The sequence below is a fragment of the Aotus nancymaae genome, unplaced genomic scaffold (assembly GCF_030222135.1).
Source record: "Aotus nancymaae isolate 86718 unplaced genomic scaffold, 86718_ANA_hifiasm-v0.15.2.pri h1tg000049l, whole genome shotgun sequence".
NCBI classification, from domain to species: Eukaryota; Metazoa; Chordata; class Mammalia; order Primates; family Aotidae; genus Aotus; species Aotus nancymaae.
The window spans coordinates 1,496,849-1,524,648 of record NW_026988463.1 but is presented as its reverse complement, the minus strand read 5'-3'; the positions used below and the strand labels follow the sequence as shown (position 1 = coordinate 1,524,648).

General features: G+C 60.2%; 1 protein-coding gene across 3 annotated transcripts; it reads left to right on the top strand.

Moving 5' to 3' along the window:
• Positions 1–1,801: 1,801 nt before the first annotated feature.
• CLCN7 (chloride voltage-gated channel 7) lies at positions 1,802–27,637 on the top strand. Of its 3 annotated transcripts, none has more exons than XM_064362289.1 (25): positions 1,802–1,942; positions 10,734–10,805; positions 12,269–12,340; positions 12,468–12,533; positions 12,942–13,074; positions 13,366–13,475; positions 13,921–14,001; positions 15,290–15,352; positions 15,431–15,514; positions 16,579–16,672; positions 17,040–17,104; positions 17,505–17,621; positions 18,306–18,360; positions 18,854–18,914; positions 19,792–19,930; positions 20,925–21,018; positions 21,975–22,144; positions 23,270–23,321; positions 23,502–23,629; positions 23,763–23,848; positions 24,043–24,172; positions 24,806–24,865; positions 24,950–25,126; positions 25,457–25,537; positions 25,837–27,637. In XM_064362289.1, exons 1-25 carry the CDS (start codon positions 1,802–1,804, stop codon positions 25,921–25,923), a joined length of 2,418 nt encoding a protein of 805 aa, XP_064218359.1. In that variant the 3' UTR covers positions 25,924–27,637. The 3 variants fall into 3 exon arrangements, with proteins under 3 accessions (XP_064218359.1, XP_012297227.1, XP_012297228.1); XM_012441804.3 differs by lacking the exon at positions 1,802–1,942 and adding an exon at positions 5,137–5,758; XM_012441805.2 differs by lacking the exon at positions 1,802–1,942 and adding an exon at positions 6,973–7,435.
• The last annotated feature ends 163 nt before the right edge of the window (positions 27,638–27,800 follow it).

Here is a 27,800-nt window from a genome sequence, read left to right as displayed (position 1 = left end):
GATGGTCTTGATCTCCTGATCTCATGATCCGCACGCCTCAGCCTCCCAAAGTGCTGGGATTACAGGCGTGAGCCCCCACGACCAGCTGTGTTTTCTATACTTCTTATGCCAAACACAGCTGACACCTTCGCCTCATGCCAATCTCTCTCAGACAATGGACCAACCTCTTTCTTCTTGGCTCCTGTGGGAAGTAGAAAAGTTCCTCTTCAAACTTTCCTTTCTTGTTTAAGAAAAATTTGTAAGTGTTAGAAATACTAGTTTGTTTTAAACACTTTCTTCAAAAGCCTTCTTGCCTTTTTGCTAGAGGCCCTATCCTATGTAGCTGTTAGACACGCCATGCTTACAGGCACGTAATACATTCTATGTCCTTGTACTGTAACCAGGATGTCTGTGCTGGACGTGCTCACAGGCCTGTCCCAGCTCTCCACTGCTGTTACCTGTTTAGAAAAGTTTTAGGTTGTTAGCCAATCGGGTTTTAGTTTAGATTGTGAGGTCTGGCTCCAGCCAACGGAGATCAGACAACCCCAAATGCGTAAGGGATAAATGTGTGTGTTTTCTTTTGTTCACTGTAATCTCGTGGCAAGATGGCTAGTGAGGGTACCCTACCCTTTCTGCAGTCCAGGAAGTAACAATTGCGTTGCTGAAGGATCCTTTGTCTCAGTGCTGATTTTTCTTTGTGGCACCGAGCATCTATTTCCAACATCTGTTTCCAACAGCTCCCTTCCTGCTGCCTTTGTAAGTCGCTCATCCTTGCCAGCCACGTGCTGCTGCAGAGCCAAAGGCCAGGCATCCATTTTCCCTCTCCATTTTCCCTTTCCCCGTTGGTTGCTACACGTTATGATTATTGTCAGATTTTGAATTGTCCAAGAGTGAGCTGCAGATATCACATCACAACACAAACTGCCAAGTATTTAAGTATGTATCTCCGAACATCAAGGAGCTTTCCTGACATCACCCCGCTGTAATGATCACGCGTGGGAGGTTTGCTAGTGGGACGATACTATTAGCTAATACGGTGTATGTCCAATCTCTGCCAGTTTTCTCAATCATGCCAGACCCACGTGGTTCCTTGTGACTGTCTCCTCAGCCTCTCTTTGTCTTTTTCATGACTTTCACATTGTGGAAGATTGCCTAGATGTTTAGCAGGGTGTCCCTTAATTTGGGATTATCTGGTGTTTCCGCTTTATGAGTAGACGGGGTGAGCATGTTTTGCAGGAATGCCACAGAAGGGACGCTGTGTCCTCGCTGGTGCATGCATCAGGAGGCACACACCACCACCTTATCCATCGCCAGCCATTGCTGAGCTGGGTTGCCTGGTTCAGGTAGCATCTGCTACGTTTCTTTTTCCCCTTCACCATTAAGAAATGCCGACCCTAGGCCGGCACAGTGGCTCACGCCACCGGCCTCCCCCCGCCTCCCTCCTGCCTTCCCCAGGCCCCTCCAGCCGGCTGCAGCCCTCAAGCCCCGGGGCGTCTCCCTCGCCCCGACTCCCGGGCTCGGGGTCCCGGAGGTGGCCATTCGCCTCCCAAGCACTCGGCGCTGCCTTTGCGGTCGCGCGTGCAGAACCAGGTCCTCCCGGCCCCGCCGACTCTCTCGGGCGGGCGGCGCCACGACCTGCGGAGAGCGCGGCTCCCAGGAGCCCCCGCGCGCCTGGCCCTCGGCGGCCGCCGTCGCGCGTCATGTGGTCGCCGTCGTGCGTCACGTGGCTGCCATGGCCTGTCACGTGGCCGCCGGCGCAGGTCACGAGAACAAACACGGGGGCGGCCGGCACTTCCCGGCCGGTGTCGATCCGCGGCGGGCCATGGCCAACGTCTCTAAAAAGGTGTCGTGGTCCGGCCGGGACCGGGACGACGAGGAGGCGGCACCGTTGCTGCGGAGGACGGCGCGGCCCGGCGCGGGGACGCCGCTGCTGAACGGGGCCGGGCCTGGGGCCGCGCGCCAGGTGAGGTCGGGCACGGCGCGAGCGGGGAAACTGAGTCCTCGCGCGCCCCGCAGCCCACACCCTCGTCAGCCTTCTGGCGGCGCCGCGTGTCCCGGTCCTGGAGGCTACCGAGGCGCGGTGGACTGGGGAACGCGCCCCGGGGCTCCTCGGCGGGGCCGGGCTGACGGGGTGGGGGGCCTGGGGTCCGCAGTGTTCGGAGGCAGCGCCGGGCGCGGAGGCCTGGAGGGCTGGGGGAGCGGGCGGAGCTGGCCGGAACCCGCGGAATGTGGGGCCCTGAGGGGCGCCGGGGCAGCTGTGGCGCACGTCCATTCCCTTCGGTGTCGCCTAGAGTGTCCTTAAAGGGGTGCATATGGCTTTCTGTTCAGGCGACTTTTTTTTTTTGAGATGGAATCTCCCTCTGTCGCCCAGGCTGGAGCGCAGTGGCGCGATCTCTGCTCGCTGCAACCTCCGCCTCCCGGGTTCAGGTGATTCTCCCGCCTCAGCCTCCTAAGTAGCTGGGACTACAGGCTGCGCCACCACGCCCGGCTAATTTTCTTGTATTTTTAATACAGACGGGGTTTAACCATGTTAGTCAGGATGGTCTCGAACTCCTGACCTCGTGATCCGCCCGCCTGGGCCTCCCAAAGTGCTGTGATTACAGGCGTGAGCCACCGCGCCCGGCCTCAGGGGACTTTTTAAAATTGTCCTACTACAGGAGCAACTAATTTCACTTGATTACCTTTGACCCCCGGGAGATGGTCACAGTTAAGATCGCAGCCGGTTTTCTTTCAGTGAGAATGACTGGGCGCCTTTATCTGCCATCTTTCTGTGTGGTGATCAGTCCCGACTTTCAGGTGATCCTGGGCGTGACAAGTATTTGTACTCAGTCTCCCTTGGCTCCGAATTGAATTTGGAGTGTGCAGGCAAACGCGAGCTGCAAGTCAGAGGTTGGAATGCGTTCAGCATGTCACCCTGCAGTTTGCGTCTAGACAGTGTTAAGGTCTGGAGAACTGTGGCAATTTCATGTGTTTCACTGGTTATGTACTACGTTAGTTTTGAGTTAATGAGCCGTTTTGTCAGTGTATTGGTTTTAATCTGCTTTGCCGTCATTCTTTTTTTTTTTTTTTTTTGTTTTTTGAGACGGAGTTTCGCTCTTGTTACCCAGGCTGGAGTGCAATGGCGCAATCTTGGCTCACCGCAACCTCCGCCTCCTGGGTTCAGGCAATTCTCCTGCCTCAGCCTCCCGAGTAGCTGGGAATACAGGCGCGCGCCACCATGCCCAGCTAATTTTTTGTATTTTTAGTAGAGACGGGTTTTCACCATGTTGACCAGGATGGTCTTGATCTCTTGACCTCGTGAGCCACGGCGCCCGGCCCTTGCCATCATTCTTAACCTTTTCTCCTTCTGTCTAGCGTTCTTTAAACACTTGTCTTGTGCTTAAAGGTTAGGAAGGGTACCAAAATGAGGCTGTTTCCATAGAACTTAGATTTAGGTTTTCCCAGTTCCTTAGAAGTGCACCAATGAAGGTCAAAGTATGCTTTTTGCTGATACGAAGCAGGAGCTCGGCTCCCTTTGAAGTGGGATCTTCTGCTCTCCCTGCTGTAATCTGCATGAAAAGTGATCTGAAGGGGTTACTTTGAAGTGGTGGGGCCATGGGTGATTAGGTGTGTGTGTATGTGTGTTTGTGCACGCTCGTGCGTCTGTTTCTTTCTTTTCTTTCTTTCTTTTTTTTTTTTTGAGATGGAGTCTCACTTTGTTGCCCGGCTGGAGTGCAATGGTGCGATCTGGGCTCACTGCAACCTCTGCCTCCCAGGTTCAAGCGATTCTCCTGTCTCAGCCTCCCGAATAGCTGGGACTACAGGCATGCACCACCACGTCCAGGTATTTTTGTATTTTTAGTAGAGACGGGGTTTCACCATGTTGTCCAGGAAGGTCTTGATCTTTTGACCTTGTGATCTGCCCACCTTGGCCTCCCAAAGTGCTGGGATTACAGGCGTCAGCTACTGTGCCTGGCTTCTGTTTCTATTTTAAAAGAAAGCAAGGCTAGGTGCAGTGGCTCATTTCAGTAATCCCAGCACTTTTCAAGGCCGAGCTGGGGGAGGATCACTTGAGTCCAGAAGTTCAAGACCAGCCTGGGCAAAATAGTGAAACCCTGTCTCTAAAAAAAAAAAAGAAAAAAAAAAGAAAAACAGAATTAGCCAGGTGTGGTGACGTGCACCTGCAGTCCCAGCTGCGTTGACATGGTGAGGTGGAAGCGTAGCTTGAGCCCAGGAGGTCAAAGCTGTCATGAGCCACTATTTTTTTGAGATAGGTTCTCACTTTTGCCCAGGCTGGAGTGTGAGAACCTACCTCAAAAAATTTTAATTTTTTTTAATTAAAAAAATTAATCTGGAGTTCACAAGGTAGTAGGAATAAACTGGCTTTAAGGGATGGCAAGTGAAGAGATTGGAAGCCTTGATGGAGGTTAAATTTGAGTTTCTTTTGGGACCGAATGTGCTTGGGGTTTCTTGTTTCTCTTTGCAAATGGAAGAGTTGATTTTTTGGGAAATAACCTGTTAATCTCATACCTTAGAAAGTATTGTGTTTTAGCAAGCACAAAAAAAAAAAAAAAAAAGAGGAAAAGAAAGTATTCCCGGCCAGGCATGGTGGCTCACGCCTGTAATCCCAGCTCTTTGGGAGGCCAAGGCGGGCGGATCACCTGAGGTCAGGCGTTCAAGACCAGCCTGGACAACATGGTGAAACCCTGTCTGTACTAGAAATGCAAAAATTATAGGCACCTGTAATCCCAGCTACTTGGGAGGCTCAGGCAGGAGAATCACTTGAACCTGGAAGGTAGAGGTTGCAGTGAGCTGAGATTCATGCCAGTGCACTCCAACCTGGGTGACAGAGCAAGACTCCATCTTAAAAAAAAAAAAAGTGTTCCTTTAAAAGTCCTTGCAGGCTTATTTGTTTGCATTAAACAGTGGATTCCCTGCTCATAAACAATTAAAAGAATAATTTAGCCGGGTGCAGTGGCTCACGCCTGTAATCCCAACACTTTGGGAGGCTGAGGTGGGGCGGATCACCTGAGGTCAGGAGTTTGAGACCAGCCCGGCCAACATGGAGAATCCCTGTCTCTACTAAAAATACAAAATGTAGCCAGGCGCGTTGGCGTGTGCCTGTAATCCCAGCTATTCAGGAGGCTGAGGAGGGAGAATCGCTTGAACCTGGGAGGCGGAGGTTGCGGTGAGCCAAGACAGTGCCCTTTTGCACTCCAGCCTGGGCAACAGAGCAAGACTCTGTCTCAAAAATAAGAAGAAGAAGAATAATAACTGATTGTGTACTTGCTCGGTGGCTGCCTGAGACACAGGCGCCTAAAGCTACTTCCTTCCTGCTGGAGACAGGCCCAGTACCCTGTGCAGATGTTCTGCAGGGCCCAGGGGCGGGAGCCGTCACAAGGCTTGGCCTTGAAGAGCGCGAGCTCCTCAGGCGGGCGGACGGATGGGAAAGGACACAGGGAGTGTGTGTTTGGGACGCAATGCGGAGCGTGGTGGTCGGCCCTGCTGCGCACATGATCAGGCTTTGAGTTTGGCTCACATCTGGGGGAGCCCGCGGGAAGCTGGGGTCTCCATGCCTGGGGGATCCTCAGCCTCGCTGTGGAGACAGACTGGACAGGTGGAGACTGGAGGCTGAGACCCCGCCTCTTAGGTCTGGCGTCCTCGGAGGCCTCTGTGCTCTGAGCCCTGGACTTGCCGAGGGTGTCTGCAGGATCTGTGCCCAGATTTCCCGTCTGTGAAAAAGTGAACACAGGCACAGCGCGGAGCACGGCACCGGTCAGAAGCCACGCTCTGAGGAAACGTGAGTCCTGCCCCGTAGCATTACACCGGCGTCACGAGGGTTTTGGCTTCCAGTGTGGCTGTCCTGCGTGACTTGCTGCTGGATTTCTTGGTGCTGTTTTTCTGGGGGAGGGTCTGCTCCGACTGGTGGGCACAGTTCACAGGCTTGGGCACCCCGATGTGGCCGCAGACAGAGTTCTGTAAGCTCCTCTCGGGTTCAAGGCCTCCAGGGCTGTTTAGAGCTAAAATATCCACCCAGGCCATCCCCTGCTTACGGGAGTGTTCAGTGAACTGAGCGTGAGAACTTGCCCTAGCTGCCTCCAGGGTCTTTGTTGCAGGATTTTCAGGTTGGCTGGGGGCGGCGTTGCCACGTCGGGATGAGCACAGCTGGCCGCATGCTATGAGGTGGCTGCCCTGGGCAGGGCGGGCTGCGGAGTGGCTCATTGGAGGCTGGGCGCCAGCTGAAAGTGCAGGCCCTTCAGAGCCACCTGCGGGTCGCTGTTCCTGTTCTCAGGCCTGTCCTGCTTTGTGTGGGGTAGTGGTGGACTGACCGAGCCAGTCACGGCTCATCTGGTGTTGGGACAGGGTGAGGGTGAGGTCAGCCAGCCCTGGCTGTGTGTGGGCAGCAGGAAGCGGACCTCCTTGAGAACGGAGAGGGGAGAGCGGCTCGAGCCAGGAACACTTGGGTCTTGTGGGGCGGTGGGACTTTGCAGGACATCCCTGGGAACTCATGTTGGGACACTCCACTAAGACCCCAGCAGGGCAGGGGTCTGGATGGGTGTGGGATTGTGTCCCGCCTGAGAACCTGGACACAGCCTGAGAGACGCCTGTGGGCGCAGTGAGGCCACAGGTGAGGGTCTGGGGTCGTCCCCAGTGGCCCCTCAAGCTCTGCTGTACTTGAGGAAGCGCCTCTTGGTTCTTTTCTGGCCTCCAGGAAGTCCCCTGCCTGCTGGGAGGGTTCTCCTCCTGCCCCCTGTCCCTCCCTGCCCTCCAGCGTCACCGTCACGGGCCTGTCTTGTTTTAGGTCTCTGGCTCAATGCCCTCTGGCTCCGCGTGGACGGCAAAAGCCTCTCCTTGGTCTCTGAGACCTTTGTGCGTCTCCTCGTTTCCTTTGACTGTAACCCCGACCCCCTCGGGGCAAACGTGGCATCCTCTGTGCCTGGCGTGGAGCCTGGCCCTGGCAGAGGCGTGCTGAATGTTAGAATGCAGCACAGCCCGGGCACGGCAGCAAATGGCCTTTGATATGTTTTAAGTTCTTAAAAAATTGTGGTAAAAGAAACCACATACCATAAATTTACCATTTTAAGCCATGCGTGGTGGTGCCCATCTGTCCTGCCAGCTACTTGGGAGGCCAAGGTGGGAGGATTGCTTGAGCCCAGGAGTTTGAGGCCAGCCTCGGCAACATAGCAAGACCCTGTCTCTGAATTTTTTTTAATTAGTATGTGATCATTCGTGATGCGCAGCCGGTAGGATGGAGCACGCCCGTAGTGTTGTGCAACCATCCCTTGCAGAACTGAAACCTCGCCCCTTCCGCGCTCTCCTTTCCTCCTGCTGCCCAGCCCCCACGCTGCCACCTGCCTCTGCAGACCTGACGGCTCCAGGGACCTCGTGCCAGTGGAACCCCACAGGAGCTGTGTTTCTGTGACGGGCTTCTTTCACGGAGCATCATGTCCTCGGGGGCCGTGGTGCTGCAGCACAGGTCGGTGCGTCATTCCTCTTTGTGGCTGGATTATTCCATTGCAGGGAGAGGCCACGTGGCCTTTATCCACTCACCCGTCGGTGGACGCCAGCTGCTTCCACGTTCTGGTTGTTGTGAACGGCGCCGCTGTGAACGTGGTGTACAAACGTGACCTTCAGTCGCTGCTTTGTTTTTCGTTTTTTGGAGATAGAGGCTCACTCTGTCACCAGGGCTGGAGTGCAGTGGTGCAATCTCGGCTCACTGCAACCTCCGCCTCCCAGGTTTAGATGATTCTCCTGCCTCAGCCTCCCGAGTAGCTGGAATTATAGACACGTGCCCTCACACCCAGCTAATTTTTGTATTTTTAGTAGAGACAGGGTTTCACTACGTTGGCCGGGCTGGTCTCGAGCTCCTGACTGCAAGTGATCCACCCACCTCTGCCTCCCAAAGTGCTGGATTGCAGAGTGAGCCGCCACGCCTGGCCCTGAGTGTTTTCTATATTCTGAATATTAACCCCTTAGCGGATTTGCAGAGAGTGTCTCATTTCGTAGGTTGCCTTTTTCCTTTGTTTTCTTTGATGTACAGAAGTTTTAAAGTTTTTGTAGTTCTCCTTGTCTATACTTTTTTTAATTTTTATTTTGTTTATTTGTTTTGAGAAGGGGTCTTGTTCTGTCACCCAGGCTGGAGTGCAGTGGTGTGATCTTGGCTCACTGCCACCCGCCTCCCGGGTTCAAGCAATTCTCATGCCTCAGTCTCCCAAGTAGCTGGGACTACAGGCACCTGCCACCACACCCAACTAATTTTTATATTTTTAATAGAGACAGGGTTTTGTCACGTTGACCAGGCTGGTCTCAAGCTCCTGACCTCAAGTGATCTGCCCTCCTGGGCCTCCCAAAGTGCTGAGATTGCAGACGTGAGCCACCGCACCCAGCCCTTTTTTGACTTTTAAGTTACTCTGGATCCACAGGAAGCTGCAAGCTTGCGCGGGTGGCTCGTGTGCCCTTCACCGAGTTTCCCCAGCGTTTACCTTTCCGCGACAGCACGGCACCAAAACCCAGAGATTGTCATTGATACAACGCGTGTAGGTCCCCGTCAGCACCAGGAAGGAGACGCAGGCCGTTCTCAGCCCCTCTTTCTAGTCCCACCCATCCCCAACCCTGATGACCTTGCCGCCTCCAGCCCGCGTCCCCTCACTCGGGGTTATTGGCAGCATGTGTCCCCTGGGCGTGCCTGTTTCCAGTCAGCGTCCAGCTCTCGGGACCACGCAGATTGCCGTGTGCGTCGGGAGTGTGAGGAACGGCAGCTGATGTTTAATTTATAATAACTCGTTTAAAAAAGAAAGTAACAGCACGGAATGCGTCACTCAACTTGAAGTAAACGTGATGTTTTACCATCATGAAAGGTGCCTTCTCAAAGTCCTGGGTTAGGGAAAGAGATGCTGAGAAGGGAAGGCGGTGGGGGTGGCCCGCGCATCGCGTGCTCCACCGTCAGCCTCCGCCTCCGCCTGACTCGCTCACAGCCCCGCCTGCTCTGGCGGGATGGTGCTGCTGCGGTGTAGACGGTGCCCCGCCTCAAGGCCTCCGGAGCCTGGTGCCCAGGACATGTGACTGTGGCTGTTTTGCGTTTTTTAAAAAATGAGTTTAATTTTAGAGAAGGTGTCTTGCCGTGTCCCCCAGGCTAGAGAGCCGTGGTGCAATCATAGCTCAGTGTAGCCTTGACTTCCCAGGCTCAAGCGATCCTCTTCCTCAGCCTCTTGAGTAGTTTGGACCACAGGTACGTGCATTTTTTTGTAGAGATGGCGTTTCACCATGTTGCCCGGGTTAACTTTGAACTCCGGGGTCAAGCGATCCCCTTGCCGCGGCCTCCCAAAGTGCTGGGATGACAGGCTTAGCCACCGCTCCCAGCCAGAATGAGCCATTATTTCCAACAAGGAGCAGCCTCAGAAGCACAGCGGACCACACAGTGGCGTTAGGAGAGACGTGCCGTCTCTTGAGTGATGCGGAGAGTGGTCCTGTGGGCAAGGCGTGTCCCATTGGGTGCCCGTTTGGACATGGGTCCCTCACAGTGAAATGGTTCTTTTGGGTTCCAAGGTCTCTGAGGCACTCGTCCACCTGGGAGCTGGGGGTCAGAGGCCCAGCGCTGGCCCAGGGCTGTTTTCTGGTGGTGAGAGCTGGATTCCGTGGGCTTCGACGTGAGCGGGAGTGGGCGGGAGGGGGCAACCACCCAGGCCACCCCTTCCATCACCCCTGGAGCGTGGCACCTTCCTCCTCCTACCCTGTCAGCCCGTGTGGTAGGAGAGTCACGGTATGAGTTTCACCTGTCACTGAGGGCTCAGGGAGAGCCACAGGCGTGTGACAAGGCTGGGGGCAGTGGAGGGGCGGTGCCCTGTGACTCAGGGCTCTGTCCAGCAGGACCCGTACAGTCCAGCCCCTCCCGCATGCTCCCCTGGGCATGGAGGTGGCATGGCGGGCACCAGCGGATCTTTCTGGCCGGCTTCTGATCCTGGCTTCTGAGGGGGATGGCCTGGGGGCGCTCCTTGCCTGGGGAGAGGAGGAGGGTCTGACTGGTGTCTGCCAAGGGCCCCTCAGCCTGGGAGGCAGCCCTTCTTCCCTTCACACCCCTAGATGTTGGTAAAGGTTCAGGAGATAGTGGAAATGGGAACCGTCTCCAAAGGACGTCTTTGGGGAAAGGAGGCTGAGGTCTTGGCTCTTCCCAGCCTGGCCTCAGCGCCTTGGCTTCAGCGAGGAGCCGGAGACTGGGACGGGAGCTCTGTAAGTCACGTATGCACCACATCACCTGGGCCCACTGCCCTGCCCCTGCCCTGAGCCGGGATGGCCGCAAAGCCCTGGGTGGCTGAGACCCCGCCCGGCTCTGCCCGACGGCCATCCGTCCTGTGCGGAGGGCAGCGTGAGCACCGCAGAGCCGTTTGCGTCTCAGGACCCAGAGGGGCCGCAGCGGAGGGGGCTTTGTGGAGGCGGCAGGTGGCTGAGCAGGGCCTTAGGAGCAGGGGCAGGTGGGGTGACCTGGGGCACAGTGGTGTTCTCCAGTCCTTCTTTCCAGGTGGGCGGCTGGTGGCTTGCCTGCAGTCTAGAGCAGGGAGCCCATGCCCTGGGCTCAGGGCCTGGACGTTTCGTTGACAGCCCAAGGGGCACCTGGAGGGATGGCCTCCTGCTTCCGGCACCCAGGGAGGCCCATCCCGGCCCATTCCTGAGCTCCCGGGCAGGGTCAGGCGAGGTCGCGGTGTGGCAGTGGGAATGAGAACCCACAGTGCGGGCCGTGTGATGCCTGAGCGCCCTCATGATTTCTATTCTGCTTTTAGTCACCACGTTCTGCGCTTTTCCGAATCAGTCAGATGAGCAACGTGGAGCTGGATGATGAGCTTCTGGACCCGGTGAGTGGGGGTGCTGCCCATCCTCCCGTGGAGCTGCATCCTAGTGCAGGGTGGCAGGGATGGCCAGGGGCAGAGCGGCAGGGACACAGTGGGGCCGCAGAGCCAGGGGCTCAGGAAAGGCTTCCGGGGGAGCGGGGGGGACGTGGTCCCTGAGGCCAAGTGCACAGAGGCAGCTGGACTAGCAGACGGGCGGAGTGTCTCAGGGCACCAGGGGTCTGGACGGGGGTTGAAAGCACTGCCTTGCTCCGCTGAATCGTTCGATGCCATTGTGGAAAATCAGTGGACCGTACATGTTTCGGATTTCTGTGTGGACTCAGCTCTGCGCTGTTCCTCTGAATGTCATCCTTGTGCCAGTACCATACCCCCTTTTTTTTTTTGGCTTTTTTTTTTTTTTTAGAGTTGGGGTCTCACTGTGTTGCCCAGGCTGAGTGGATCACTTGAGGTCAGGCGTTTGAGACCAGCCTGGCCAATATGGCGAAACCCTGTCTCTACTAAAAATACAAAAATTAGCCAGGCGTCGTGGCACACTCCTGTAATCCCAGCTTTTCAGGAAGCTGAGGCAGGAGAATGGCTTGAACCCATGGAGCCGAGATCGAGGAATTGCACTCCAGCCTGGGCATCAGAGCAAGATGAGGGTCTTGCTCTGCTGCCCAGGCTGGTCTTGAACTCCCGGCTTCAGCTGATCCTCTTGCCCCCACCTCCCACACTGCTAGGATTACAGGTGTGAGCCACCACGCCTGGCCTCAGGGGTTGATTTTGGATGTTAAACTACCCTGTTTTCCTAGGCTGAATCCACTTTGCCCCGGCGTTGCTGGAATCGTTTTGCTTGTGACTTGCCAAAGATCTTTGCATTTGTGGTTGTGGGGGTGTTGGTCTGTAGTTCTGTTTTTTTTCTTTGAAATGGATTCTTGCTCTGTCACCCAAGTTGGAGTGCAGTGGTGTGATCTTGGCTCACTGCAACCTGTGTCTCCCGGGTTCACATGATTCTCCCATCTCAGCCTCCGAGTAGCTGGGATTACAGATGCCTGCCACCAGGCTCGGCTAATTTTTGTATTTTTATTATTATCATTTTTTTATTTAAAAAAATTTTTAAAAATGGTCTCGGTCTCTTGACTTTGTGATTCACCCACCTCAGCCTCCCAAAGTGCTGGGATTCCAGGTGTGAGCCACTGCGCCCGGCCTTAATTTTTGTATTTTAGCAGAGACATGGTTTCACCTTGTTGGCCAGGCTGGTCTGGAACTCCTGACCTCAGGTGACCCGCTCACCTCGGCCTCCCAAAGTGCTGGAATTCCAGGAGTGAGCCACCGCGCCGGCCTGTCGTTCTCTTGCCATGCCCTCGTCCTTGGTGTCGGGGTGATGCCCGCCTCGTGAGTGCGCCGAGGAGCGCCCCTCCCCTCTGTGCCTTGTTCCTCATGGGTGGCCTTTTCACCTGTGGCCTTCTCTTTGCCTTTTTCTGCCACAGGATATGGACCCTCCGCATCCCTTCCCCAAGGAGATCCCGCACAATGAGAAGCTCCTGTCCCTCAAGTATGAGGTGGGCGCCCCCTGTCCCCCCCCCGAGACCTGGCCTCTGCCCCTCCAAGCCCACTCCCGGTCTCCTGTGCCCACTCGCGGAGCGTCGGGTGGGTGCTGAGCGCTGGTCCTGCTGTCCCGGCCTGCAGAGCCTGGACTATGACAACAGTGAGAACCAACTGTTCCTGGAGGAGGAGCGGCGGATCAACCACACGGTGAGCTGGACGCCACTCCCTGCAGGGCCCACGGTGTGGGACCGGGGGAGAGGTGGCGCATCCCTCCCTGTCCTCCTCTGACCCGAGCCTCTGAGGCCTGTGGGTTCCTCTGGTTCCTGGAGATGGTGGGAGAGTCATGTCACTGTTACCGAGAAGGCTGCTCTTACGGCCGCCAGATGCGGTGCCCAGCATAGCAAGCACTGGTTGTGAATCTGTGGGAAGTCACCCTCAGGCCCCGGGTGCCCCCTGGTTGCTCAGCTGTTAGCCAGAAACTGCCCTTTGTGGGACTCAGTGCACCGGGGCCTTCAGAATCCCAGAGCCTGTGGGCGGCCGGGGTGGTCCTGCTGCTGCCAGAGTGACCTGAGTCAGGGCCCTGCCCTGCCCCTCGCCCTGCCCGTGCGCCCACAGGCCTTCCGGACGGTGGAGATCAAGCGCTGGGTCATCTGCGCCCTCATCGGGATCCTCACGGGCCTTGTGGCCTGCTTCATCGACATTGTGGTGGAGAACCTGGCCGGCCTGAAGTACAGGGTCATCAAGGGCAGTATCCTTCCCAGCGTGGTGGGTGCAGCTGGGGGCGGCTGGGGGTGCGGCCTGGGCTCAGTCCTGGGAAGAAGTCCTGAGCCCGGTGTGTTCAGGGCAGGTGGAGGTGACCTGGCTGCGCTGGCCACATCCCTGTCATGTTTGGGCCCTGAGATGTTTCTGGGATGTCCAGTGAGCGTCATGGCTCTGCTGAGCAGGGTGGCATCTGCCAGGCTGGGCCATGGGGCAGGGCCGGGGTCCAGGGTGGGTGGTCCTGACAGGGAAGCTGCAGACCCTCCTTGATGAGCCCCAGATATCGACAAGTTCACGGAGAAGGGCGGGCTGTCCTTCTCCCTGTTGCTGTGGGCCACGCTGAATGCTGCGTTTGTGCTCGTGGGCTCCGTGATCGTGGCCTTCATAGAGGTACGTGGCAGGGTGCCCCCAGGCTGTCAGACCCCATGGGGGATTGGGGGTATGGGTGAACAGGTGGGAACCCCTGGAGCTCACCTGCCCCCACTGTCCCATTGGCTGGAAACTTTCTAGAATCACGTGGACCTCCGGAGGAGCAGACACACCAGGGCCTCTTCACGCTCACAGCCCTGGGGCACTGCTTCTGACCCAGCAGCACAGGCCCGGGCACCCCCACCCCGCTCCCTCCCTCCTGCAGCCTCCTCACCCTGCCCTACCCTCCTTCCATCTCCACCTCCACCTCCACTGTGTCCTTGATCTGTGTCTGGGCTGGGAAGAGTGAGAGCAGCTGAGCCCCGACGTGCGACCCTGATGTGTGTGCTGAGCTCCCCGGCTCCTGGGGCTGTGGGGCTCTGTCTCAGCCCGGCCGTGACCCACTCACCTGTGCTTCCCGTTTCAGCCAGTGGCGGCCGGCAGCGGAATCCCGCAGATCAAGTGCTTCCTCAACGGGGTGAAGATCCCCCATGTGGTGCGGCTCAAGGTGCGGGCTCAGCGGGCCTGGCTGGCCGTGGGTGGGTGCAAGCTCTTCGCTCGCCTTCCAGAGCCGGCCTCGGCCACCTTGTGTGCTGATTACGCCGAGTGCAGACGGGCTGGCTGGGTGTAAAGGGGTCAGCTCTTTAAGTGGTAAAAACTGGTATTTGCACCTACCGGTAGGTCACGGAGAAATGCCGCGTGTTGCATGCACCGCCACAGCTGTGCCGTGTGTCTGTGACTGCGGGCTGCGTGGCGGTGACTGGTACGCGGTGGTGGGTGTTAGCGGTATCTCCCATTTACAGTTGGCCTATGCTCGCTTCCTCCTGGTGTTATGCAGAGCATCTGGTTCTGGGGCGCTGGGAGCCCTGGCCCGGTTCTGCTGTGGCTGCTTCTGTGTGTACCGCCCACATTCTGTGGCCTGAGACTTGGTGGAGCCCCGTCCCATCTGAGGAGGAGTGGGCAGTGTGGCAGCTCTCCCCTGAGAGTGTTTCTGGGGCCTGGTCCCCGTGGCCAAGGGCTGGGGGCAGTGTGTCCCCTCTGACGAAAGGTCCCGGGTGACCTTGGGGTGCCCTTGCCCTGCGGCGGGAGATCGGGTTTCCTGAAGCAGCTGGGAATGGTGGCCGGCCTGTCACCCATGGCAGGCTGGCTGGAACCTTCTAGGATATTGCAGCATATCTTTTGGTGGCTGAGGGCTGAGGTTGCTTTCCTCAGCATCTTTAACAAAAGCCAACCCCGCAACTCAGAGCGCCCTTCCGTTTGGGGTCTGCGGCCTCATGGCTTCTGGCCTGGAGCAGGGAGGCTGATGGCAAACACCTTACACACCCCCTCAGGTGGAGAATGAGGCCCCAGGGGCGGAGAGCAGCTGGGGGGCATCGTGGAGCTGCAGGTGGCCACTCCTCCTGTGCCAGGGGTCTGTGAAGGGCCGCACTGGGCCTGGCCGGGCTGGCGGGAACTCCTCCCCTGTGCTGGCCGCACTGGCCAAGGCAGGGCACGCCTGTAGGGTGGGGTGGGCGGCCCAGCATTGCCTCAGGAAGGAGGAAAAGGATGGTGCCCCTTCCCTGCTGAATGCCGAGGCCCACAGAGCCAGGATCCCCAGTGTGTGCGGGGACGCTTGGCTGCTGGGTAGCGTCCACTGTGGCCATGGGGAGACCCAGCCGTGGGGGTGCCGGCCCGTCCCGGAGGCCCCGTGTCCCGGCCGCCCTGCCTGATCAGAGCTGTGTGTGCAGTTTTACAGCTCAGGTCCAAGGACAGCGCCTGCCCTTTCATCAGAGGCCATGTGTTTTCCTGTGTTTCAGACGCTGGTGATCAAAGTGTCCGGTGTGATCCTGTCTGTGGTTGGGGGCCTGGCCGTGGGAAAGGTAACAGTGGTCACCCAGCTCGGGCCGAGAGGAATGCCGTACCCGCGTGTCTGAGTGCTGGTGCTTCTGGTCTTCCAGGAAGGGCCGATGATCCACTCAGGCTCAGTGATTGCCGCCGGGATCTCTCAAGGAAGGTCAACGTCACTCAAGCGAGATTTCAAGGTGAGTTCCACCCTCTGCCTTGCGTGGGTGGGCTGCAGATGCCGTGGGCATGAGCATGGGTGTGGGCGCCGCTCAGGGAGATGGGCTGCCCTCAGCACCCCGGCGCAGAGCCCCAGCCCCTCTGAAGACAGCCTGGCGGTGGCTCCCAGAGCTGCTGGTCACAGTCCCTGCCCGCGAGCCCTCTCCACTGCTCCACGCTTCCCTCCTGGAGCCCCTTCCACACACACGTCTGCGTTTCCTGTACGGTCTGTGGCTCCACGCAGCTTCTCAGAGGAGCACAGAACCAGAGACCGAGGGTGTCCCCCTGGTGCTCATTTCTCAGGATACACCTTGGAACGGTTTTTTCCCCAAAAAAGTCCCCAGCGTGTTGATGGGGATCAAGCTGCATTTGTGTGTGTATTTATTTTTCTTTCTTTTTTTTTCAAGTAGAGTCTCTATCACCCAGGCTGGAGTGCGGTGGTGCAATCTCGGCTCGCTGCAGCCTCCACCTCCTGGGTTCAAGCGACTCTCCTGTCTCAGCCTCCCAAGTAGCTGGGATTACAGTGGGCGCCACCACACCTGGCTAATTTTTTTGTATTTTTAGTAGAGGCGAGGTTTCTTCGTGTTGGCCAGGCTGGTCTCGAACTCCTGACCTCAGGTGATCCGCCCGTCTCAGCCTCCCAACATGCTGGGATTACGGGTGTGAGCCACCGCACCCGGCCATCTGTGAATTTAGAGGCAGGCAATGTTCTCGTGGTACAAACGTCAACAGCAATGCTGGGTTTCTATCCATGCGGTTTTTGGTAGAGGGTGGAGGTTTTCGGAATCTTGCGTGTCCTGGAAAGTTGAGTTCCTGGCTGGGTCTTTCTGTGTTTCTCTGGGCTGCTGGTGGTGGTGCTGACCCTGCTGTCTCTTGCCATGGTCTGCAGCGCGGTGCTCTTCTGGAATCAGAGCTGGTGACTCAATCGTCCCGAAAGCCCCTTCCCCTGCACAGCCCCTGTCTGGGCCGCCCTCAGCCACTCTCTCTTTCTGAGAGCTGTGCCTTCAAGGAACCTGCCCCAACCCTGTGTCTGTCTCTGTTGCAGATCTTCGAGTACTTCCGCAGAGACACAGAGAAGCGGGACTTCGTTTCTGCAGGGGCTGCAGCCGGAGTGTCAGCAGCATTTGGAGCCCCCGTGGGTGAGGAGGGCCGTGCCTGGTCCAAAGCTTTGCCCTTGGGAGCCTCATGGCCGGCTGGGTCTGGGAAGCTGTGCTCACCCTGTATGTTGGAGGAATAGTCTCCTGTCTGCAGGCCCAGTGCCTGCTGAGGGTGGGCAGAGAGAGGCTCGGAGTCACAGCCGGGGGATTTGGAAGCGGCAGCAGTAGCCGTCAGCGTACATGGGCCTGGCCCTCGGCCCTCCCTCAGGGTCCCTCTCTGAGTGGCTGGGGCCCACCCCAGTAGCTTTCTTCTGACGTGGTCTGGGCTCCCTGCGGCCTGTGGGCAGGAGCTGGTGGTCAGCATGGTGCCGTGTGTCCAGCTGGCACCTAAGTTGGCCCTGCCTTCCAGGTGGGGTCCTGTTCAGCCTGGAGGAGGGCGCATCGTTCTGGAACCAGTTCCTGACATGGAGGATCGTAAGTGCCTGCTGATGGCTACTGCCCCGTCAGGGTGGGTGCTGTGCTCTCAGTCCCCATCCTGGGGCCGCCCATCGAGCTGCGGCTAGAGCTGGACCCCCTGTGGGTCTGTCAGGCCCCACCCCTGCCTAAAGCGGTGGTCGTGCCTTTGCTGCCCAGCTCACCCTTGGTCTTGGGCACCACTGCCAGCTCCAGATGGGAGAGCAAACAGCCAGGAACCCGGACCCTGCCCCACCGTCCCCTCTTGCCCGCCCCTGGCTCCAGCCCCTTCCCTTCTTCCTGGGGCGGGGTCTGCAGACTCCTGGCCCCCAGCTGACAAGCGGGGCAGTGGTCCCTGCTGGTCCTTGGCCCTGGGCTGGGCAAGGCTCTGAGGGCGCTGGTTTTCTGCTCTCCACCGCAGTTCTTTGCTTCCATGATCTCCACGTTCACCCTCAATTTTGTTCTGAGCATTTACCACGGGAACATGTGGGACCTGTCCAGCCCGGGCCTCATCAACTTCGGAAGGTTCGACTCGGAGGTAAGCTGCCCACCTCGCCTGCCTCGCCCGCCCCACCCGCCTCATCCCCTTGCCCTCCTCACCCCCTCGAGTCCTGGGCCGGGACCCTGTTTGCTTAAGGCCAGACTGAGAATTCGGTCCTTTGGAAACTCTGGCTCGTCACTGTGGAGCTGAGCTCTTGTGTGAGCTCCAGGGCCTGAGGGGCTGCAGGATGGCACCCCAAGCTGCCTCTCGGGTCCAGGCGCCGTGTGTGCACGTCACACAGCTGTGGCATGCGCGGGACCTCCTGCGGCCTGGGGGCATGTGCAGCAGCCGCTGTGGGGGCCGGCGGGCTCGGGGCTTGTTTACAGGGCAGCCTGGGTCCTGGGCTGCGGCCTCTCCATGCTGTTGATGGGGCGGGTTCTGGACGCACTACAGGACGGCTCTGTGTGCGGGAAACCCCGGGGCTCACGGGCTGTGTTCCCAGTGCTTGGGGCCCTCCCTGCACCGGGTGCTGAGGGTGGCAGGATGTGGCAGAGGCATGTAGGGCCAGGCCTGCTCCAAACACCCAGCGTGTTTCCGTCCCGTGGACTTCGGCGGCCTGCATGGAAGTACAGGAAGGCTCCGTGTGGGGACAGCTCTCTCACGATGGTGGTCCTGAGTTTCAGCAGAGAGGAGCTGTGGGCCCTTTCCCTCCCCTCCTCTGCCTTCTCCCTCTCTCCACAGAAAATGGCCTACACCATCCACGAGATCCCCGTCTTCATCGCCATGGGCGTGGTAGGTAAGGGCTCCCCCAGCGCTGCAGGCCGGCCTGTGGGCCGAGCTCAGCCGTGACACGGCCAGAGAGGCGAGGACTGGAGGCCACGACAGCCTCGAGCCTGCCCCCATCCCGGGGCCAGCAGGGGGCCTGCTCCCTCCAGATGCTTCCACGGGCAGCACACTCAAAAAGCTTTGCTTTCGTGCTTCCTATAGTTTTTTTCTCTGCGGGCAAAACCGCAGGGCGCAGGGCGGATGGGTTTTCTTCCAGGAGGTAGGATTGGTCCTAACAGCGTTTACTGCACCTTTTCCCTGGAAGGAAGGCAGAGCCTTTGAGAAACAGCCCCCCAGCCCTGTGACAACGCGGAGGAAGCGTCTTACCGGGAACCCCCCACCCCACCCCTTGCCGTCCCCTTCCCTCTGCAAACCCTGGAGCTTCTCCCGCCTTCTGGGAGCCAGCGGGTGGAGGCCTGCACCTTCCCTCCCACGTAGCTGACTGGGCTTTCCTCTGGCCGCAGGCGGTGTGCTCGGAGCTGTGTTCAACGCCTTGAACTACTGGCTGACCATGTTTCGAATCAGGTGAGGGAGAAACCGCATTGCGTATTGCACTGGCAGGCGTGGCCACACAGGCCCTTTGAAAGCAGATGTGGTAGGCCGGGCACAGTGGCTCACACCTGTAATCCCAGCACTTTGGGAGGCTGAGGCAGGCGGATCATGAGGTCAGGAGATCAAGACCATCCTGGTGGTGGTGGGTGAGTGTCATCCCAGCTACTTGGGAGGCTGAGGCAGGAGAAACATTTGAATCTGGGAAGCAAAGGTTACCATAAGCTGAGATCATGCTGCTGCACTCCAGCCTGGGTGACAGAGCGATACTCCCTCTCAAAAAAAAAAAAAAGTAGACGTGGCGTGGGGTTTATACCCTTTGGCCACGTCTGGAAGAAAGACTGGAAGAAAGATTGTGTGCTCAGGCCCACCCTGATGGCTCCCGTGCTAGAGCTGCTCAGAGGAGATGTGTCCTGGATCCTGGAGGGCACAGGCAAGCCCGAGGCTGGGAGAGCGAGGGCTTCTCGAGGACGGCCCCTGGGGAGGAAGCGAGGCTACTGTGGGTGCAGGATTGGGCCTGGTGAGGCACGCCTGGCCTTCACCTGGCTCTGCCCAGTAGCAGCCAGAGCTGTCCTGGGACGCCAGGGGCTCCTGGCTTATTCCTTCTTGGTCCGTGCCAGTTTCAGTACTGCCGGGCACAGCAGGATGACTGGCAGGGCCGCCTCCCACTCATCAGAGGAATTGCTGCAGGAGTCTTTGCCCCAGAAAAGAAGACGACCCCAGGACATTGGGGCGCCTGACTGCTGCTGAAACACAGGCCCAGTGTCCTCGATCAGGGATGCAGGTTGCCTGTCAAATGCCGAGGGGCCGTGCTGCCTTCTCGCCTGTGGTGCAGCCTGACTCTTGGTTCCAGGTACATCCACCGGCCCTGCCTACAGGTGATCGAGGCCATGCTGGTGGCTGCCGTCACGGCCACGGTCGCCTTTGTGCTGATTTACTCGTCTCGGGATTGCCAGCCCCTGCAGGGGAGCTCCATGTCCTACCCGCTGCAGGTAGGAGGCCCGGGCCGGGCGGGGTCCAGCAGGCAGGGCAGCCGCAGGGCCGCCTCCAGGAGCCTTGTTGAGGCCTCAGGAGGGGACTGCCCGCCGCACGGAGTTCTAGAAGCGCACTGGCCGACGTGTCTCAGGGATGGCTAGCGCCTCTGCCCAGATCTCAGGGCAGGCCAGGTGTCTGCCGAAGTGTCGGGAACAGGCGGTGGTGTGGGGGCCAAAGGCTCTCCCACTCCTCTTCCCAGAATGGCAGCCTGACGGGGAGAGCCTCAGAAGCCCGGGACCCCGTAGATGTGGACCCGGGAGAAATGCAAACCTCCATCCACACCCCAGCCTGTGCCTGGTGATCACGGCTCACCATAGCCCATGTGTCCTTCCGCACGGTGACACGGTTGCCCTGGAAGACACAGTGCTCAGAGGAGCCACACAGGAGGCCACATGGTGTAGTCCTGTTAATATGAAACACCCAGAACAGGGAAAGTCACAGGCCCAGCAGACCGGTGAGGGCCGGGGCAGGGGCAGGCGGGATGTGGTGGGCGCTGACGGGACAGGCGTGAACAGTCACAAGTGTGGGAGGCCCAGGCTGTGGGGTTGACCAGCCTTGCACTCCGCTCCCATCCGTGGACAGCACCCCCAGTGCTGCCGGAGCCCAGAGACAGCCTCCTCTGGGAGCTGACGTGAGCATCTGGGCCCACCTTCCCCTGGCTCCAGGGACGGATGGCCGGCCTCCCAGCTCTGGGGCCTGCTGACCCACCCCCAGGGCCTGCTGACCCTCCCCAGGGCTGGACGTGGCTCCGCAGCCCCTGCTGGGTTTGGGCCTGGGCCGTGTGTCCTCCTTCCCCTCTGTGACTGTGGCCCTGACCCAGTGGCAGGGTCGTATGGTCTCACACTGATGCTGGCCAGGCAGCGTACACGGCTGCACATGGTGACATCAAGTCTGCCTGCAGCCCACCGGCCTGGCTCCCCTCCCAACATGTGCTCTCTCCCGACCTCACAGCTCTTCTGTGCAGACGGCGAGTACAACTCCATGGCCGCGGCCTTCTTCAACACCCCGGAGAAGAGCGTAGTGAGCCTCTTCCACGACCCGCCAGGTGTGTGCGGGCAGTGCCGCCGGGCAGGTGCTTGGATCAGGGCATGGGCGATGCCTTCTGGCTGAGTGTCCCCTGTGGGCTGAGGTCGCGGACCTGGGCTGGGGGATCATCCCTAGCGTGGGTTATAGCAGGGGCTCACTCCTGTAATCCCAGCACTTTGGGAGACCAAGGCAGTAGGATCGCTTGAGCCCAGGTCAAGACCAACCTGGGCAGCACGCAAGACTCTGTCTTTACCAAAAAAGCAAGATTATCTGGGGACAGAGGTGCGCCCACAGTCGTAGGTACTCAGGAGGCTGGGGCGGGAGGATCACTTGAGCCAGGAGGTTGAGGCCACAGTGAGTCGTGATTTCACCACTGCAGACTAGCCTGGGTGACAGAGCGAGACCCTCTCTCAAAAAAAGAGAAGGAAACCCAGCCCTGGTTTTTTTTTTTTTTTTTTGAGAGACGGTGAACCCTGAAACCGTGCAAGGCCCAAACCGTGCAGGGTCGGGCCTTGCCCGACCACAGTTTTTCATGGAAGCCAGACCAAAGCTTTGGAGCGCCTGCTTTGTACCTCTGCAATTGCGTCCCCCAGTGGCCCCGCTCGCCCCACACCCAGTGCAATGCCGCCTGCCCCAGGAAGGGACCTCCAGGCTGTGGAGGGCGCCCTCTTCCCAGAGCCAGGCTGCGAGCTGCACCGTGGTGCCCGCCTGTGGAGTCTGGACCCGGCTCCTGCTGCTGCTGGAGTCAGGGCCCTGTGGAGCCTCCTTCCCTGCGCCTTCCCCATGGGATCCTCCAGACTTTCTGCTTCCCCGGGAGGCTGAGAACAGGGAGGCTTCTGGGAACCGCCGGGCCTGGGGTTGAGTGCTAGGCTCCTGGAAGGTGACTGTGAGGCCTGAGACTGGGCAGCGGGGCAGGGCCATCCTGCCTAGGGCACGAGTCCTGTGGAGGCCCCGTCAGCCCTTCTTCTTTCCTAGGCTCCTACAACCCCCTGACCCTCGGCCTGTTCACACTGGTCTACTTCTTCCTGGCCTGCTGGACCTACGGGCTCACAGTGTCTGCCGGGGTCTTCATCCCGTCCCTGCTCATCGGGGCCGCCTGGGGCCGGCTCTTTGGCATCTCCCTGTCGTACCTCACGGGGGCAGCGGTGAGTGGGGCCGGAGAGGCTGCGGGGCCTGCCGCTGAGATGTGCAGGGGTCGGGGTGGGATGATGGAAGCGCAGCGCCTTGCACGGTTCACAGGCTGTGGCGGTTGTCCCGCTGCGGGGGAAGCGCGTTCTCTGCGGCAGCACGGCCCCCGCGTAGAGTCTGGGGGCGGAGGCTCCTGTCCTCATTCGTGAGAATGTGATGAAAAGCAAGGGTGATTCTGGGCTGCTGCCGAGGTGCTTCTAGACTCCACGGGGCAGACACCCCACCGGGGCTGCTCTCTGGGAGGCGGGGGCCAGAGCCGCATCCGCTGCCCGCCAGACCTCGGCCCCCGCAGGCCTGCCTCCTCCGCCTGCCTCCGTTGGGGCTGGGTTCCTTCGTGTGTCCTCCGTTTCTCATTTCAGTCACTTAAATGACACTGAAAGCCTGTAAGGGGCCCCAACTGGAAGCCCCCGTCCCGCTCGCCAGGCCCGTGTGCTCTGCTTGTCTCCCCCTACACAAGGGTTAGGTTGGCTTTGATTTTTGAAATGGAAACATGATTCACGTGCCATAAGGTTCACCCTTTTAAAGTGGACAATTTATCAGCGTTTCTCACATTCATGAGACAGTTTGATTGTCACTACCACTTCTAGAATGTTCCGTCATCCCTCACGCCCCGCTTTCGCCGGCCCCCAGCCCCGGCAGCCACCAGGGTCCTCCGGATTCTGGCTCTGCCTGCCCCCGACATTGCCTCTACGTGGAGTCACCGTCAGTGGCCTTCCATGCGTGGGTTCTATGACCAAGCCTCATGTTCCCGGGGCCCCGTGTGTCCTGTGTGCTGGAGTTCCGCTCCTCAGGCTGGGCGGTGCTCCCCGGTCGGCGTGGGCATGCTGCGTGGATATGCTGCGTGGGTGACTGTGCCCTTTGCACCCCGCACTCCTGTCGCTCAGGCACTGAATGCCGGGTACAGGCAGAGGGCGCGGCATCCCCAGCAGGCCATGCTGTGCTCAGTCGTTCTGTGCATGTCTGCCGCCACGGGGTTCACTCCTGGGCGTGGGGCTCCGGGGCAGGGCCGCCTCTGTCTGTATCTCAGTGGGTTTGGGCAGGGGCCCGCCACCACACCGACACCTCCGTGTCACCTCCCGCAGATCTGGGCGGACCCCGGGAAATATGCCCTGATGGGAGCTGCCGCCCAGCTGGGTAGGTCCTGGCTCTTGCCTGGTGGGCGGGGGGCCTCCACAGGGTCAGGAGGGGGCCGTGGCTGTCCTTGCGGGGCTCGGGTCTGGGGCAGGCGGACCGTGGGCTGCACAGAAAAGGCGGTGGCCGTGTGACCCTGAGCTGGGAGGGCAGATGTGCCAGGGCTCATGGCTGCTCCCACAGGTGGGATCGTGCGGATGACCCTGAGCCTGACAGTCATCATGATGGAGGCCACCAGCAACGTGACCTACGGTTTCCCCATCATGCTGGTGCTCATGACCGCCAAGATCGTGGGCGACGTCTTCATCGAGGTGTGCCGGGCCTCGAAGCCTCACCCTGAGAGAGTGGGGGCGGCTGTGGGGGAGGGGTCTCTGAGCCAGCCTCCAAACAGCCTGTCCCGAGGGGTAGGCGTGGCCTCCAGCCCCGTGTCCCGTCCGCCTGCAGGGCCTGTACGACATGCACATTCAGCTACAGAGCGTGCCCTTCCTGCACTGGGAGGCCCCGGTCACCTCGCACTCGCTCACTGCCAGGTATGGCACGTGGCAGCTGTGGGCGGGGCGGGGGTGTCGGGTGGCTCTCGTTGCACAGGGCAGGATGTGCGGCTCGCGGGCTCCAGGCGGCTCCGCGTTTCCCGCCCAGCAGCTTCGCACCTCAGCAGCCTGTGGGGGTGACCGTGGGAGTTGGTGGCGCATGACGGGCGTGTGTGGCCGGGCTCCTTCGGCAGGGAGGTGATGAGCACACCGGTGACCTGCCTGAGGCGGCGTGAGAAGGTCGGTGTCATCGTGGACGTGCTGAGCGACACGGCGTCCAATCACAATGGCTTCCCCGTGGTGGAGCATGCAGATGACAGCCAGGTACCACGCGCCCCACAGACCGGGTCTCACTCATGCCACCTCTGTCCAGCCCAGCGGTGGGAAGCACACGGCGAGGTTGGCAGAATGGGGAGGCAGCGCATTCGGGTGCACTGTCGGTTCCAGGAGCGCCAGGAGCTGAGTGTGGGGCCACGTAGGGCCGTGTGGGTGCCGTGGCTGGGTGGGGTTGCAGCCTGTCAGGGCCCTGAGATCAGCACCTGGACTGGCCATAGCCACGGTGCTGGGGGCCAGGACCTCGTCAGGAGGAGCTGACAGGACACGCAGCTCGGCCACTGCCGTGCACCCCTTAGACATGGACACTGGGGGTTTGGGGTTGGTTTTTGTTGGGCACGATGGAGCTGTGTCTGCCCTGCAGCAGAGCCCCCCCTCCCTGGGCCCCTGGCCTTCTGCTGTGTACGGTCAGACCCGCTACCCTGTCACCGATCCTTGGGAACCTGTGGCATTGTGCATGTGGGATGCCACGGCGAGGCTGGTGTGAGCGGGTGGCCATTGACACAGCACCCACTCCCAGATGGGGCGTTGGGCTAGAGCAGGGTCGGAGCTGGGGCCCGGCACAGCACCCCAGCGCAGCCCCGCCTAGGGCACCGTGGCTCTGACAGCAGGTGTCTCTTGCAGCCGGCCCGGCTCCAGGGCTTGATCCTGCGCTCCCAGCTCATCGTCCTCCTCAAGCACAAGGTACGCGCCAAGCTCTGGAACGCCGGCGGGTGGGAGCCCCTGGAATGCTGCACAGGTGCCTGATCCGGGATCTGCCGCCCGCAGGTGTTTGTTGAGCGCTCCAACATGGGCCTGGTGCAGCGGCGCCTGAGGCTGAAGGACTTCCGTGACGCCTACCCGCGCTTCCCGCCCATCCAGTCCATCCACGTGTCCCAGGACGAGCGGGAGTGCACCATGGACCTCTCCGAGTTCATGAACCCCTCCCCCTACACAGTGCCTCAGGCACGTGCAGAGTGGAGGCGCAGGGGCTCGGGGCCAAACAGTGGGCTGTGTGATCCAGAGCCTCCTGGAGGGGTGGCCAGGGGCACAGAGGAGGGCAAGAGGGGGCCAGGACTCAATGACCCTGTCTCCCAGGAAGGGGGCCTGGCAGGGCTTCCAGGATCCCTGAGGGTTTGGGTCATAGAGCCAAAGTCAGGGGCCGAACAGACTGACCAGACGGGCGTGGGGGCCCAGGACGTGCCTAGACACTGCGGCGTGGGTGCTGGGAGCCACGGGGAGGTCCTGCCTGCCTCTGGCGTGTGGGCAGGTGCTGACAACTGCGTCCCGCTGCAGGAGGCGTCGCTCCCGCGTGTGTTCAAGCTGTTCCGGGCCCTGGGCCTGCGGCACCTGGTGGTGGTGGACAACCGTAATCAGGTGAGCGGGGGCGGGGATGCGCTGGGCTGTGCAGGGCCCCTCTGCCTCCTGCACACGTTTATCTCAGCTCCCTGCTGGGGACGCTGAGGCACAGACCCAGCACCACGGCCCATGCCCTATGGCCACACCCCTTCCCAGCCCCGTGGTCAGCTCAAGAGCTGTGCTGAAGCCCGCAGGGCTCCCCGGCTGTGCTGCCCAGGGCTGACCCACAGATCATTGGGGCCTGGCCTCGTCCTGCACCCGGCTGTGCTGCCCATGGGCTGACCCATGGGTCACTGGGGCCTGGCCTCGTCCTGCAGGTTGTTGGGCTGGTGACCAGGAAGGACCTCGCCAGGTACCGCCTGGGGAAGGGAGGCTTGGAGGAGCTCTCGCTGGCCCAGACGTGAGGCCCAGCCCCGTCCGTGGTGGGCGGCAGCGCTGGCACCCTGGGCCCCTCCGTACCTCCTCCCGGAGTCACTGCTCTCTCGGCCCAAACCACGCTCCCCAGCATCGGCAATGGCGCGCCCCCTGCAGCTGGGCCGGGGACGGCAGGCCTGGGACAGACTCTCGTGGGACCGACCCTGTTGTGGTCTCCACCCTCGGCGCCTAGGTTCCTTCGCCTCCAGGGATCAGCTGTGTTTGTGTGGCCCCCGTCCAGGCTCTTGGCCTCGGGAGCCGGCAGCAGGGCATGAGACAGAGCCCTCAACCCCGCTGCTGTCCTGAGGGCCGTCCTGCTGCAGAAGGGCTCCTCTTGCCTCCACACCAGCGGACTTCCAGATGTGAGCCGGCCTGGCCTGCAGCCAGAGGCTTGGCCTTGTTTTCCACCGTGAGCAGACGGCCTGTGGTTCCTGAGCCTGAGCCATGGACTTGTCACGCCAGGGTTTGGAGGGTGAGACAGCCCTGAGAGCAGCCTCACGGCATCACCGCCACAGGGAGCCCCACGTGCACTCCCCAGCCTGCATCTGACTTGAGGGCACAGGCCCGGAGAACCGGGGTGACAGGCCCCGTGCTGCGGTGTCGAGAGCTGAGCAAAACCACCGAGGCCCTGAGCCCCATGCCCAGCCCTGCCTGGGTCCCCCGACCCCTGAAACTTGGAGTCTGAGCCCACGCCCAGCCCTGCCTCGGTCCCCCAACCCCTGGAACTTGGAGTCTGAGCCTACGCCCACCCCTGCCTTAGTCCCCGAGCCTCAGAGCTTGGAGGTGCTGCCCTGTGGAACTGGCTGGGAAGGCAGGTCTCCTAGCGTGTGGGGACCCTGGCCGCGGCTTCTGTTTCCCTGGAGTGGGCAGGTGTTGTACGCCTCCCTGCCCCGCCCCTGCCAGCCACCAAGTGCACATGCAGCAGGAGTCCGCCTTCTGCTGGCCTGGGAGGACATCTGGCCCAGCCCAGGTGGCTAGAAGGGCTGGTGGGCACCGGGGCTGAGAAGCCCCCCACCTGCCCACCTGAGGGCTCCTCGAAGGCTCCCTGCCTGCCTGGCTGGGCTGGGTCTGCGGTCACCACAGGGCCCTTTCTCACGGGGCTTTAGAGGCAACCTCAGTGTCCCTGTTAGAGCAACACTGGTCCCTCCGTGGGGGGGGCTGGATGCGGCCCCCTGCTGTGTATTTCCTTCCCAGGGAGTGGGGCCTCCCCAGGAGCTGACGCTGCACCCCCTGCTTAGCCCTTACAGGGCCCCAAAGTATCTGAGTGTGTCGGGTCTGAATGTGTGAAATAAATTCAGCATTGTCCCTGCCACCCGCCCGGACCACTTCTAACAGCCTGGGACTTTCAGGGCCCTGGGATTGGGGTGCTGGGTGGAAGGAGAGGCATGAAAGACAGCCGCTGCAGCCACCCGGGGCACCAGCCACGCCCTCTTCCTCATCGCCACTCCTCAGCCTGCCTCCTGGGGGCCTCTGGCTGCTGGCCGGTAGGTCTGGGGATGAGGGTGAGGTGCTCCCGGTGGAGGTGGGGCACAGGCGGTGCCTTGGGGACCTGGGCTACACTGAAGCCAGGAGGAAAGCTCGGGGCCTCTGCGGTGGCACCGGGAACTCGGGGTGGGGTTCCTTCACGGTGGTTCTGTGCTGAGTAACTGGAAGTGATAATATTTTGGATATTTTAGGTTAAATAAAACAAACAGTTAGGATTCACATGGCCTCTTTGTTTTTTAATGGGGCTGCTAAGCAAGGCTGAGATGATGTGGAGCCTGGCTGCCCCTCCCACCCTCGGCGCTGCCCAGGCCTCGGGCTCTGCTCAGCTGGGGCCTGGCTGGGTCTGTGCTGTCCTGGGGCTCTCAGGTCCCTCCCTCCTGCC